Source organism: Macrobrachium nipponense, chromosome 23 (assembly GCF_015104395.2).
Source record: "Macrobrachium nipponense isolate FS-2020 chromosome 23, ASM1510439v2, whole genome shotgun sequence".
In the NCBI taxonomy this organism is placed as follows: Eukaryota; Metazoa; Arthropoda; class Malacostraca; order Decapoda; family Palaemonidae; genus Macrobrachium; species Macrobrachium nipponense.
Window position 1 is genome coordinate 82,602,051 of NC_061090.1, and position 15,525 is coordinate 82,617,575.

At 40.1% G+C, this 15,525-nt stretch overlaps 1 protein-coding gene across 2 annotated transcripts in view; it reads right to left on the reverse strand.

Annotated features, from left to right (window-relative positions):
- Positions 1-2,975: 2,975 nt before the first annotated feature.
- Positions 2,976-15,525, reverse strand: part of LOC135202251 (uncharacterized) — an 82,002-nt gene continuing 69,452 nt past the window's right edge. For both annotated transcript variants that reach the window (XM_064231545.1, XM_064231534.1), the window contains exons 5-6: positions 3,889-4,115; positions 2,976-3,768 (exon numbers count right to left, since the gene is read on the reverse strand). In XM_064231545.1, coding sequence (XP_064087615.1) covers positions 3,690-3,768; positions 3,889-4,115 — 306 coding nt within the window. In that variant the 3' untranslated portion in view covers positions 2,976-3,689. The remainder of the gene's footprint in view (positions 3,769-3,888; positions 4,116-15,525) is intronic.

The following is a 15,525-nucleotide window of genomic DNA, read 5'->3' on the forward strand; positions in this document are numbered from 1 at the left end:
ACGGTCGAACGGCTAAGGCCAAGCGAGCGGCCAATGTTTGTTGGCGTTTCTCCCTTCTCAGATCGCTTTATAATGTCCACTTTAATTTCCATGGTGATGGCCTTTCTTTTCTTCGATGCACTACCATCAGAAGAGTCCGCCTTGCGCTTGGGAGCCATAACAAAGAGCAAAAAGTTACAAAAACGATACAACACGAGGGAGAGAGAGGCAGTGTAAAACAACCAAAATGGCGTATGGGCGAGGAATGAGCGTAGCGAAGCGACGCCGTCCTCTCCCCCACAAAGCGTATTCTTCCGCCGTGCGCCCGGAACTAGTTTCGCGCAATTTGTTTACGTTTGCTTACGACTAAACCGCGTAAGACGGAACGACGCAAAATATTATTTTTTATATTTTTATGGGGGCGCGTTCGTAACCACGAAACATCGTAAGTCGAGACCAGCGTAACCCGAGGACTTACTGTATATATATTATATATATATATATATATATATATATATATATATATTATATATATATATATATATATATATATATATACACACACACACACACACACTGCGCGTCAAAATAATTGTCGCGTTTGAAAACGCGATAGTTTTTTTGCCGCGAATAAGGCGACCCCCATATCTATGGGGAAAAAATCGGCTGGGAGAAACTGACTAATTGGCAACACAACTGAGTCATTTGTCTCACTCACAGCGTGGGAAAAAGTAACCAAAAGTTATCGGTCAGTGTTCTTAAGTGATTTATGAACAGTAGACATCGATCGTGACCTGCCTGATTTTTTGGATCACGCTTCCAGAATTTTCTTGTGAAAGTGTGTGTGTACGCTAGTGTACTATGTCTACAGGGTATACCTCATTTGAAAATCGTGTACGAGTTGTGCAGTTACACAGTGAAGGTTATAAAACTGGCGAAATTAGTAAGAAAATTGGTGTAAACCAGCGAACTGTGCAGCGCATTTTGAAAAAATACCACGACAATGGAGACCAGGAAGTACCTCGTGCTTCTACAAGTTCTGGGAGGCCACGTATCATTAGTAACAGGGGTTTGAGAGTGCTGGGCAGGGATATTGAAGTCAATCCGACCCTTACTGCCAGAGAACTTAAGGTTGCAAATCCAGATATAGTGGCAAGAGCTTCTGTTAGGACCATACAGCGGCGCTTGAGCAAGGACTTGAACTATTCAAAAGTGAAGGTGCGTAAGAAGCCGCTGATAACCACCAAACAAAAGAAGACTCGACTAAATTTTGCACGTTCTTACAAAGACTGGGCTCTGGCAAAATGGTGTCAAGTGCTATGGAGTGACGAAGCAAGTTTTTTTGTTTCAGACAATAAGGGAAAGAGTGTGTGGCGAAAGTTGACATCAGACCCACTGGACCCCAAGTACCTTGCCACGTGTGTGAAATTCCCGTCTTATGTAATGGTATGGGGTTGTTTTGGTTATGGTGTGTGTGTGTGTGTGTGTGTGTGTGTGTGTGTGTGTGTGTGTGTATGTATTTGTATATATATATATATATATATATATATATATATATATATATATATATATATATATATATATATATATACATATATATATATATATATATATATATATATATATATATATATATATATATATATATATATATATATATATATATATATATATATATATATATATATATATATATATATATATATATATATATATATATATAATATATATATATATATATATATATATATATATATATATATATATATATATATATATATATATATATATATATATATATATATATATATATATAATATATATATATATATATATATATATATATATATATATATATATATTATATATATATATATATATATATAATATATATATATATATATATATATATATATATATATATATATATATATATATATATATATATATATATATATATATATATATATATATATAATGTGTGTGTGTGTGTGTACAGGCAGTCCCCGAGTTACGATGGGTCCGGCGTACGACGTTCCGAGGTCAAGGCGCTTTTCAATTATATTCATCAGAAATTATTTCCAGGGTTACAACGCAGAAGAAATGACACCAAAAATGCAAAATAATCAACATTTTAAGTTTTTTGGATGGAAAATGCAATAGCAATGCAGTTTGCATAGTTTAGAATGCACCCAAAGCATTAAAAGTAAGGTTTTCTTAGCATTTTTGATGATGTTCCAGCTTACGACAATTTTCGGCTTGCAACAAGTCTCAAGAACGGAACCCCCATTGTAACCAGGGGGCTGCCTGTATGTATATATGTGTGTGTGTGTATATATATAGTATATATATATATATATATATATATATATATATATATATATATATATATATATATATATATATATCTATATATATATATACATACATACATACATATATTATATATATATATATATATATATATATATATATATATATATATATATATATATATATATATATATATATATATATACATATTACTTATACATATAGTACAGTTATTCCCCGTATTCTCGGGGATGCATACCAGAACCAACCCCCCCACCCGCGAATAGTTGGAACCCTTATATAAATGCTTAAAATGGCCTATTTTGTTAATTAAAACTCAAGAAAAACCCACTAAAAATTTTTATACGTTTTTTAATAGTTTTATCTGAAAAAGTGCATTTAATGATGAAATTTATTAAAAAAAACAGGAATTTGTGGATATTTCTCATAGAAAAACACCGCAAATAATGGGTAGATATGGTCCATAAAGATATCTGTGAATGTGCGATTCCACAAATCCGGAGAACACAAATACAGGGGGCCCACAGTATTATATATATACACATATATATTGGCTATCCCAAAAATGGACAACACATGAAAGATTATAAAATAGCATATGCCTATATGCCTAAGGCTGAAATCCTGGTGTCCTTTACTTTATAGTATACCAAAATTCCATGTAGAAAATATTCCTTTATTCATCATCTCAATAACACCAACTTCCAACTGTGCAAAATTTATGATCCCTTACACTGAGGAAAGACTAAGATTAAATACACCTTAGAATTATCCTACACATTTTTATACAATAAATGTCAGCAAAATTATTATATGATAAGCTTAGACATTAAGAGTCTATGTACAAATGTTCCATTAAGAGGTTATAAAATCGTAGTAAACAAAATGTAAATCATACTATTAACATACACTTTCAATAATATACACATACAGGTAGTGAAAATGTGCACAAAACACTAGTCTACACAAAGGTATGGGGCTAAGGCTTCATTAATCATATTTTAACTAGAGCAACATCAAAAAATTCATAAGCAACCTAGTATTTTCCTGATGGCAACAACTAAACTACTTCAAGACTAAATAACCAAACCTAGGAACATTCATATATAACCTCTTAATACTCCATAAGTAAGGTAACAATTTTTCAAATCATTAATATGATAAAACACGAATTAATAGAGTACTGTAAAAACTTGAATAAATACCAAAATTATACAAACTTCATTCAGAATTCTTAAAACTGCAAACTCCTTTGAGCCCACATACGAAAACACTTTTTTGCATACTACCAAAGAATAATGCAACAAAGTTAAAATAAACTCAGAGAAAAAAAAATTACCATTAAACCTGTGTGTAAAATGCACACCATAATTATATTACTCCTGATTGCTCATCACAGTTCTCACATGCTCAATGCAGTTCCCAACATCATGATCTGCTTGGCACTGTTCAAGCCTGAAAATTATAAAGTACATATCAATGTAAATATATGATGAAAAGACCTAGCATACTATGTAACAAATGAAGGTGACCCAGATTTCAATCTAACCTTAAAACAGAACAAGAATGACTTACTTTCTTAGGAGGTTTTCAAGCTGATCTCGTGTCCACTGAACTTCTTTCAATCCCTGAAGGCAATACTGTGCTAAAGTCTTAAAACACAGTTTTCTGGTGTTATTGTGATGGTTTGAGTCCCAGACAGGAGTTGCACGTACATATGACCATGCAAGCAAACAATAATCTACTAGACTAGTCCACTGTTCTGCTTCTGCAAGTTGTGTACACTGTTCTATCAGAGTTTTCTGTAGAGTAAAAGAAATAAAAAATGATTCATAAACCACTCAAAATAAAAACATACAGAAATCACCTAAGATGACAAAGTATTTTCAGCATGAAACATTTCTGTAAACAAATCCATCATTTATACTGAACCCACATAATAGTTGTGATGACCCTAGAAACACCACATCTTTATAACAAAGGTAGGAGATTCATGTGTCCATTTGCACTTGAGAACAAGTGAACTACTTGGTAATACCTGTCCATCTCACTCTACCCTATGAATCAGATCTGATGGGAGGTACAAAATTATATAATTGAAGGGTCTGAATAAAAAATTTATTAGCTATAAATGTTAATGGTCAATACCAAGCTCAATCATAATGCATCTGAATTCCAATTCAGGTAAGACGTTGAGCTGTTGAAGAGTCCAAACTTTTGTGATAGCCATATGGATCCAGTGGAGCATTTATTTACATGGTAGGTGAAAAGTTTATCTTCCTTCAGTACTGTGAGTGATCGAACCCTGAGGGTAAGGCATATGGGTTGTACTTTCTACTTAAACATATAGTTGGAGATCAATTACCTTTCCCTTTATATGTAGCTGTCCACATCATGGAGGACAGCATCTCTTTAGAAAGGAACTTTATAGGGAACATCAAGAATGAGAACATTATAATGGTAATTATAAAGCAAGAGAATAGACCTCCAACACTACATATTGGACAGGGTGCTGGAAAAATGTATATAATAATGAAATGTAGAAAAAAAATTCAATGCCTAAGAAATGTAGCCTTTCAACAAGATCCTAAAATTCATAAATTCTTGTAGCAGATTAAAATATTCATGATTAATTTAAAATTAATCACTTATTTACTTGCCTTCTGTAAGTTTGCTTACATTTTCATGACATTAGGTGTGGTCAACATTCAAAATAAAACAAAACACTTGGCTAACATGCTAGTAATGTCTCGGTAATCATCTATTTCCCACTAGACTGGCGTTGGAATGTTTACATTCTTGTCAGAATCCTTCATGATCACCCATTAAGATATGGGAAGGCTGGGTGGGTTTCCACTCTGACTGTAGTTAAGTATCCCAATAATTAATTTATCATGAAAATAACCATCATTTAGAATGAATCTTAACCTACTGTTCAAGTTAGCTGACTACCACATGGAATGAGAATGGTGGGTTAGTGCAGCCTGACAAATAATGTTCATCCAAGCAAAATAAACCAATTTTAATGAGGGGAAGAAACTTCTCAGCATTCCTGCCTGTTATGCGATCCTTACTGGCTAGTATTACTGTTGCCAAACGTTAGCATCACAAGAGTGCAAGGCCTTTTTAGTGAGACTTGTCAGATGATCCATACAGGGGAAAAAAGGATTAACTCATAGAGAACTCTTGACTCCTGTGCCTGAGTTGAAAGCCCATAACTGACAGTCCAAAACTAAAGATAACTACCAACTTCATATATGAAGGTATGCTCCTCTGTACACCAATGTGTACCTTCACACTCCCAAAATTAAATAGCAGGATCTCTTAACAATTAACATAGAAAGCAAGATTACTATCATATTTGGTTAGGGAGAAAACGTCCCTGCCACAACAATAGGACTAATGGCTTCATACTATATTTGAACATTTTACAAATGTAGTTTGAATCAACAACAGTTACATCTCCCCTGGGCTGCAAAAACACCTTCTTTAGTGAGAGGTTTTATAGGAAATAAAGCATGCTTACGGTATGAAAGCCATGAGGATTATTTTCAAAAATGGTAAAAGCCCAGGAATCAACTGCCTTTGCATAGACTTTAGCCATTTTGGACATAGAAGTGTTTGGCCTACTAACACCGCAGATAAATTCCTAACTCTTATACAGGTTGATGACTGTCCAGGAAAACCCTTAAGAGTTCTAACTAGACATAAGACAGCCATTATTCCATTGCTACCTAAGCAGTTAAATTAGTCACTGTCATAATTCTGGGAAGGGCTTACAATTCCAAGTGTAACCTATAAGCAATGAATGAGAGGTTGGCACAAGACCAAAGCCAAAGAAAGAGATAGTGCGTGATACTTACTACAATAACCTCTTACTAGGTCTAACCTTGACATAATGACAGCCACTTCTTCATTAGCTACGTAAGCAGTTATATTAGGCACTGTAAACATGACTGGGAAGGGCTTACTCCTCTATATCTTTCTCTGAGCAAAGAAAGAAAAGAGGGGTTGCCACTAAATCAAAGCCCCTTACAAGAAAATGCCTGAGGCTTATTATTACACTGCGACAAGAGCTAAAAGAAAGGTGTCTTCAAAGTTCTTAAGTGATGCCTTGTCAAAGGAATTGACCAAGGTTATGTTAACATCCAAAAAATGACAAATTTTCTACGACAATTTGTATTTTTCATAGCTACAAACCTGAGGTCTTAACAATAGGATAATTTCTAGCACCTAGCTGGATCCGGTTAAAAAACAGATGAAAGCAAGGAATCTTGTGATATCTGGCATGCGTGCGTATATCTGGTGAAGGCTTCACCTACGATCACGCCTCAAGTCTTTCCCCAACTCAGGATGTCTTAACAAACAGAGGGGCGGCTAGAGGCAGGCAGTATAACGTTAAGACCTCAGGTTTGTAGCTATGAAAAATACAAATTGTCATAGAAAATTTGTCATTTGTTCATACGCGAACAAGCCTTCGGTCTTAACAATAGAATAGACTCATACTTGGAGGGAGGTACAAGACATCCTTGACCGGCTGGGGCCTACCCATCAGTCCAGCTTCCAGAAGAAATGACTTCTGGAGAGGGACTGAAGCCGTTGAGAAGCTAGATAAACTGATCTCTAACCACTCAGATCCTGAGTGATGTACAGTGATATTTGGGAGAATCATTGCATAGGGAACCAAAGAGAAACGTTGACTGTCTAATAGCAAACCAACACACCAATGGTTTGCGTTACTCTCAACTCCTCCTTGCCTATGAGTAGAACTTATGCTACTGAATAGAGGGTATGACATTTGCATAATAAGTGACCACACTATCAGCATGACTACCTTACTCATTGTATCAGACCAGTCCAGCGAATGACGCGTCTATTCCTTAACCCGCCCGAAGGAAGAAGGAAAGGTACAAGAGAAAGAAGGAGACCAGCCAACTCCCGCATTCTCTCATCCACACAATCATCTTAGGAAAGATACAAAACTGCCCTGTTAGGGGCAACTATAAGTACACAATCTGTTGGGCAGCCACCACAGGACCCAGGGAAAATGCGTCCGCAGATCTGTGGGCAACATCTTTAAGATAGAAAAAGGTGAACGTGGACTGGCGTAATGAAGTACCAGCACTCAGCCCTCTATGTACAGCCAAGTTCCTATTGAATGCCAGAGAGGTACCAGTACCCCTAACGTAATGCGCTCTAGCCTGCGCAGATGTGGTGGTGGAATCAAGAGACAAGTATGCCCGTCTGATGGTTTCCCTTAACAATAAGTCTCCGGCAGCCTGGACCAAGGTGCCGAGAGCTAAAGATAGCAACGCAGGGCCCAGACAGGGCACAACAAACGCTCTTGAGCATCACCACCCACAAGTCATTCAGTGATGGAATGGAATATTAAGTGAGCTTGTAATCGTGCACAGAGGGATTTTGGGTCTTGGCCACGGAATCCAGGACAAATTCGAAGGACAACCCCTGGCGTACTTCACATCATAGCTCAGATCGTGGAGCTCTCCTACCCTCCCAGAAGATGCCAAGGCCAGAAGGAAAACTGCATTGAGCGTCAAGTTTCTGTCAGCTGAGCAACACAAGGGCTCATATGGGTCCTTAGTGAAGCATGTGAGAACTGAGGAAACATGCACGTGTGAGGCTTAAGCTCTCTAAAACTTGACTGCTCAAACCCCTTAACTAGCAAAGAAAGTTACCAGGAAGAGTTGTTGATACCTTTAAGGTGTAACATCAAACTCAGGGCCGCCCTGTAGCCTCTAACGGCAAAAACGGGCAAACGTTTCTCGTCTCTGAGGAAGGTTAAAAGTTTGCTAATTGTTGAAAGAGGTTGCGAGTGAAGAAAAACCCTGTTACGACACCAATCACAGTAGATCGCTTATTGCCTTGGAAACCTTGGAGGTCGACTCCCTGAGACTGTTGGACACATGCCCTGCCGTCCTCTGAGAGAAGCCACTCGTTCGGAGGAGAAACTTGAAAGTCTCCAACCAAGAAAAGACAGGGATTCTACTGACTGGTGGAACATTTTGCATGGAGCTGACACAGGAGATGTTGCAAGGGGGACATCTCCCTTGGAACCTCTGACAATAACTACAGCAGATCTGGGATCCACTCCGCTTGAGGCCATAGAGGGGCTACCAAAGTCATCCTGAGACTTTGTGAACTCATTAGCCTGTTCAGAACTTGACGGATCAAACAAAACTGAGGGAAGGCATACACCTCCATGTTATCCCAGGGATGTTGGAATGCGTTCTCCGCCAATGCTAAAGGATCTGGGACCATTGACAGAAAATCTCCATCTTCTTGTTGAAGCCAGTCGCAAAAGGATCCAACATGGGTCTACCCAAAACCTGGAAAAGCTTGTGTTCTACCACTTGATGAAACAACCACTCAGTGTTAGGATCTGATCCCGACGTCTGAGTTTGACTGCGACTACATTCAGTTTTCCTGGGATATACCTGGCTGAGAGCTCCACCAAACTGCTGGCCGCCCACTGGTGAACCTCGACGGTCAAGGCATGAAAGTTGACAAGAAACCAGGCGTCCCTGTTTGCTCACATAGGTTACCACCATGGTGTTGTCCGACAAGAGAATGACAGAATGACATTCTGCCTTCTCCCTGAACTTCTTCAGACACAGGGAGGCTACCTTCAACTCCAAGATGTTGATAGGTTGCTGCTTGTCCTCCAAATGCCTGAAGTGATGAGGTCGCCTACATAAGGCCGCCCAACCTGCGAGGGAGGTGTCTGAGAACAGGAAGTCAGGAGGAAGAGAATGCAGAGGGACACCCTTCGAAGAATTCTGGTCGTCCAACCATCATCGAAAGTCTTCTCTTACTTCCATAGACAGAGGGAACATTAACAGAGGTGAGTCCCCCGCCAGGGGGCCAGAATTCCCCCAGTCTCCATTGCAGAGACCGAAGAAGAAGAAGACGCCCATGAGGGACCAGCCTCTCCAGGGATGACAACACTCTCAGAAGAACCTGCCACTGATGTGCTGACTGATGTGGTTCCGACAGGAAGTTGACCGCCCCCACCTGCAACTTCTCCAATCTCTGGTTCAACAGGAAAAACTTTTTCTACCGCCGTATCGATGACCATGCCCAAGTAGAGAATCCTTTAACTGGGTACAATGTTCGATATTCCTGGTTGACCACAATGCCCAGTTCCAGACAGAAACGAAGTAAACGATCCTTGTTCTGCAGCAGCTTTGACCTGGAACTGCCAAGACCAAGTAACCGTCGAGGTAGTTCAGCAAACAGATCCCCTGAACATGGGTCCAACTTGACACGAGAGAAGACCCTTGTGGACACTTAAGGGGCTGTTGTCAGTTCGAAGCACAGGACTTTGGACTTGAAGACCTTATTCTCAAGAGAGAAGCGAAGGAATTTCCTGGACGTCAGATGCACAGGGATTGGAAGTATGCATCCCCTAAGTGTATCAACAGTATGAAGTCGTCTGCCCTCTCAGCAGCCAGCACCGAACGCGGGATCTCCATCTTGAATTGTGATGAAGAGATTCAGGTGGAGAAGTCGATCACTGGTCTCCATCCTCCCGATACCTTGAGCACCAAGAAGATGTGACTGTAAAATGGAGACGGGCGCACCACTTCCTCTATCGCAATTTGTCCAGCATCTTCTGCGCCTCCTCCCGAAGAGCCAAGAACCTCAGAGAATCTGGAGGATATGCCTCCGTGAGCTGCGGCTTGTCCGACAGAGGGGGAGAGAAATCGAATGGCAGTACGTACCCCACCCGAAGGATATCTACCACCCACTTCTCTGCCACTTGGCCCAATGGCTTGCTAGGCAAACCCCCCCCCTCTGGCCCAGGGGAGGCGCCTAACCTACCGAGGGCCCCATACCTCTGCCCCTTGGGCCCCATCTTGGCCCAAAGGAACGGGAACAAAAGGGACGTTGATCCTCTGACCAAGGGTGAGTCGAACGGGAAGGCCCTGCTGAACTCGAATTCCTCGATGGCCTACCAAGCAACAGTCCTCTTGACTACTGCTGGACAGGGGGAGGAGGAGCCGGATGTCTCCGAGGACAAGACTTGGACCTACGACAAGGCCTGACACACCAGTCTGTCTTTGGTGTTAGCACGACACTGGCCTATCGCATTCTAATCAGTGGCAGGATAGCCCATAAACTACCACTGAGGTGAGCCATATAGGAAAACGCCTTGCCCCCGGACTGCAACAGATTGACAAGAGAGGAAGCAAACACCAACTCTTCTGGGGACCTGTCAGGAGCTATCTTGGCAATGACCACAGACCAGAAGTCCAGACAAGAAACTGTGAGCAGCATGGAGACTGCCATAGATTCAATGCTGAGGCACCCTGCAGAGAGAAGGACGGAGCCACCAGCTACACCTGCTCCAAAGACAATCCCGACTTCAGGCGAATGACGTCTGGGATAAGGTAGCGCAACATTAAAAAAAGTAGAGTTTGTAGCATAGTACTTCCTAGCCCCGTGAGAGGCGGTAGTAACTTGACAGAGCCTCTAGAGTGAAGCGAACCATCCCGGTCCGAAACAGAGGCGTTAACCCAAGGGAAGCTGGAGAGAGGATTGGGATCCTGCGTAGCTCTTACCAAGGCTTCCAAGCATGAAGGAGGGAAGACGACTGAGCCCGAGACGTACTTTCCAAATTGTTGAACCCACGCATGAGATCAACAACTTCCGAAAAGGAAGACAAAAACTCTTGTGTCTCCCTCCTCCTGCTCTGGCAACGGAGAAGGATCAGCAGCCAAACAGCCCAAAACACCAACTAACCTGTCTGGGCTGGGTTCACGCATCGGCTCCCGAGACGAACCCACTATAACAATACGAACATCACTACATTCTCCTCCAACAGATGATTCATTAACATGTCTGTGAATGGCCACGGGCGTGGCCGACTTACAAACGTGAGTTGGAGAGGAATCTTGGACACTGAGATTGAAGAAGAATCCTCGGGAATCGAATGCTAAGAAGCATCAGTGTGAGGGGCAGGTCAAACACTCCTGCTGCATAGCCTTTCAACACTTGATACGCCGTGGCGTAGAGGGGGAAGAGGGAGAAGATAGCACTGGTTCCACAAGCGATCTCTTGCAGGAGACGAGGACGAAGCAATGCATTTCCTTCCAATGCTCCCAACCGACAAGGCAGCCCACTTAACATCCAAAACAGAGTCCAACCTCTTAAGCACTGCCTGGCATATAACCTCAGACTGATCTGCATGAGAAGGCTCTGATGACATGGGAGGAAGAAGTAGTGAACGGGGCGGCAGAGATGACGTCATGACGGAGAGAGGCAGAGCTCGGATGATGACTGGGAGCACTGGTGGAGGAATACACAACGATGGATCCCAGGACATCACCGCTTCCCTCTGACTCGAAGAAGTGGCAACAGTCACCGGTGCAGTAATACAAGATGGCTGACCTCGACTACCCACGAAGACGAGGTTGGGAGAAGGGGGGATAGCCAGGCCAGCCTGAGGAAGAGGGGGGGTAGCGAGCCTCCAAACGGCGTGCAAGCAACCCCTCCAGGACGGGGACCCCCTAGCCCGAGCGTCTTACAATCGCCACCATCTTGGACGCCACCAATTCTGGAAGAAATGAAAATTATGATAAAATAAAGCCTCCCCCTTCTTGGGAATCAAAATAGTTCCCTAAAAAGAAGGGCCCACATGCAAACATCAGCCTGTTGGCCTCCTGATACTCCCAGCGAAGAATCAAAGGAAGAAAAGGGAGGAGACACAGGAACTATTCTACTATGGGGGTTGATGGTGCAGGAGACGAAACATCAGGAAGGGGTGAGAAACCTTCCCATGAAGGAAGAGTCGAACCCTCCGATGTTCTCTCTAGCCATAAAATGACTTCCACTGCTCTAAGGTCATGCCCGGCATCCTGTGCAAGGATTCAAGTACAAAAATTAGAATGGCACCTACTGCACAACGTTGGCTGCCGAAGCCAAAGATGAGAACACGGAAAACCTGGAATTCCGGGGCACACACGTTGACGAGGCCGAGAAGGAGCAGAAGCAGCCATATCTCTCAAACACACGCACACACACGAAACGCAAGCGAAACGGGCAAAGAACCGGGTAAAGGCCAAGGGAGGTAAACACTACTCTCGCCCAGGCGGTCAAAGAAAGACTGAGGCGTGATTGTAGGTGAAGCCTTCACCCGATATATGCATGCATCCCAGATATCAGAAGATTCCTTGCTTACACATGCCAGATATCACAAGATTCCTTGCTTTCATCTGTTTTTTAACCGGATCCAGCTAAGCGCTAGAATTTATCCTATTGTTAAGACCAAAGGTTTGTTCGCGTATGAACAACTTGCGTTTATATTTCCTTGCATCACATGATTCCAAGGTGTAATTCCCAGCACAAAAGATTGAAAATCTCTTCAAACTTTAAATCATGAGCAACATTACTTTCAGCATGATGCAGAACTGAAAGCAATGTAAAATGGTATCCTTGAACACTGTGACAGGAAACTGTTTTGAGTATCTGAGATACTGGTAGAGCTTGAATCAAGACGTCTAGTGGAATGGGTCAAGCACTGACATCAAAAACTAACCATTGTTACTAATACACAATTTTCACAGTGGAGGGCCTTCTAGAATTAAGGATTGCTTCCTTGGTCATTCTAGAAATACCTTAAGCTTATACAGTGGGGCCCCTGTATTCACGGATTTCTCTCTGGACCATATCTACCCATTATTTGTGGGGAATTAGCCTATTCGAGGGGTTTTCTGACATACATAATCACTAATTAGTGTATTTTGATTTTATTTTCATGACTAAATACATTTTTGATACAAAAATTATTAACTAATTTTCAAATAATTAATATTGACTAATACTGTATTAGTAGGTTTAATAAGATTAAATGATATCATCGTAATAAAAATAAAAATTCTCTCTCTCTCTCTCTTACAGAGAAGTATGTTTTTTGCATGATAAATAAATGATTTACTATTTTCAAATAGTAATATTAATGTAAACAGCAATAATGTCAATTCATTAAAGAAAATACTATAGTGAATTAGTAAGATTTTAGTTTATAAATTTAAAATATTTTGTAAGAATGAAGGACATCCCTGTCTTCTCTTTTTCTAACTCCAGGTACTAAAGCTGTCAAATATATCAAGTAATGTGACAGGAGGGGGACGAGTTGTTGTGTTGTTGTCACTAGGTGTTCATGTAATTTCTCTCTCTCTCTCTCACTGAGACAAGAGAATTTTCATAGTACATGTACTAAAGTTTATTAATACTTTAAAATAATAACAATAATCATATGTGACAGTATTTTAAAGAAATACAATAATCTATCCATTTCACTTTTAAATATGGATAACTGTCTCTCTCTCTCTTTTGCCACACAAGATATGTATGTCATAGTGATACTCTCTCCCTCTGTTACCCTGGAAACATCAGAAGTGTATACATAAAAATTAACATTTCTGAGAGAACAGAGGTAAACTCTCTCTCTCTCTCTTTTACCGAGATGAAAGAATTTTTATGGTACTAGTATGTAATATGTTTACTGATATTTTCAGTTAATATAATTATAAAACTGTAATTACAAAATTTGTATTTGGTAGTATTTTAAAAAGAAAAAAATAACCTTTCTGTTTCACTTACATAAGGATAAATTCTCTCTCTTACTGAGAAAAGAAAATTTGTATGGTATATGTATGTAATTATTTCAAATGAAAAGTCTTTCCTTCCTCTTTCTTTGTAGTATCAATTTCCCTACCTTCTCTCAACTCCAGAGAAGCCCACAACTCGTGAGGCTGTCAAATATGTCAAGTAATTGTGACGGGACGGGAGAAGTGCCATATAATGGTCAATGATTTTAATGGTATTTATGCAATTTCTCTCTCTATCTCTCTCTCTCTCTTACTGAGATGAGATCTGTTTATGGTACATGTATGTAAGAAGTTTATTATTAATATTTTCCAACAATAATACTATATGTATAATAATAATACTATAACTGTAATTACAAAATTCATATGTGAGTATTTTAAATACAATAACCTTTCCATTCCACTCCTTTAAATATTATAAGGACAACTCTCTCTCTCTACAAGCTGCACATGTCATAGAGGTAACTCTCTATCTCTCTCGGCTGCAAGTGTTAGAAGTACGAATGTATGTACGTATATACCTATAAGGGTACTAATGTTTAGATTATTTTGAAATTATATTAATACAGTCTCTAAGATTAATACAGTAATATGATAATAATTTAAGGATAATTTGATGTAGGATATTACACAAGGTATACATTTGGTGTTTCTATTTCTTCCTTTTATCTCTCTCTCTCAGCAAAAGAACTGATAGACAGACAAATATTTACTTGTTCAGCCCTCTCTTTCTCTCTTTGGAAAAGATATATGTACTTATGGGAGGAGAAGAAGTGTTGCCAATAGAAGTTCATTTCAATCTTTCGATATCATAAGGAGTTATTCTCTCTCTCTCTCTCTCTTTCTCTCTCTCTCTCTCTCTCTCTCTCTCTCTCTCTCTCTCTCTGTATATTTCTAATGATAAAATGTTTCAGATAACTTTGAAATGATATTAATAATACCAATTCAATGGTATACTTGATGTAGGATGATACTTCAAGTATACATTTGGTATCTGAACTTTCAAAATAGACAGATATAAGCACTTTTAGAGGGGATTTCTAACTATTCATGGGTTTGAGCTATTCGCGGGGGTGTCTGGTACCCATCCCCCGCGAATACGAGGGAAACACTGTAACGGGCAATAGGCAATCTCCATATGGTGAGACGAAGTATGTGGAGGTTTGATGAAATATTCCTTCCTGGACAAAAGAAGAGGAACATCTACCACTGTGAAAGAAAGTTAGGGGAATTAATCCTTGGGGGCCAAGAATGCACTAACAAAATCATCCTAGTGATCTGCAATGTTCACAACCTGAGTATTTCCTCAAAAACAGCCAACTGAGGAAAAACTAAAGGTCTAAATTCAACCATTCTAGAAGGAAGGCATCTACTGCCCATGCCTGAGGATCCTGGCATGAAGGGCAGTAAACTGGTAGTGTAGTGTTTCAGGCAGTCATGAACAGAGGGGTGTTTGGGTCTCCCTAAGGTTCCACACCTGGCAAAACTGAGGCAGAGGAGACTATCTGACTCAAGACCTTGTCCTTACTGCTGAGTTGGTCTTCATTACCAAAGTTTCTTCTTAGGACAAAATGTGGAA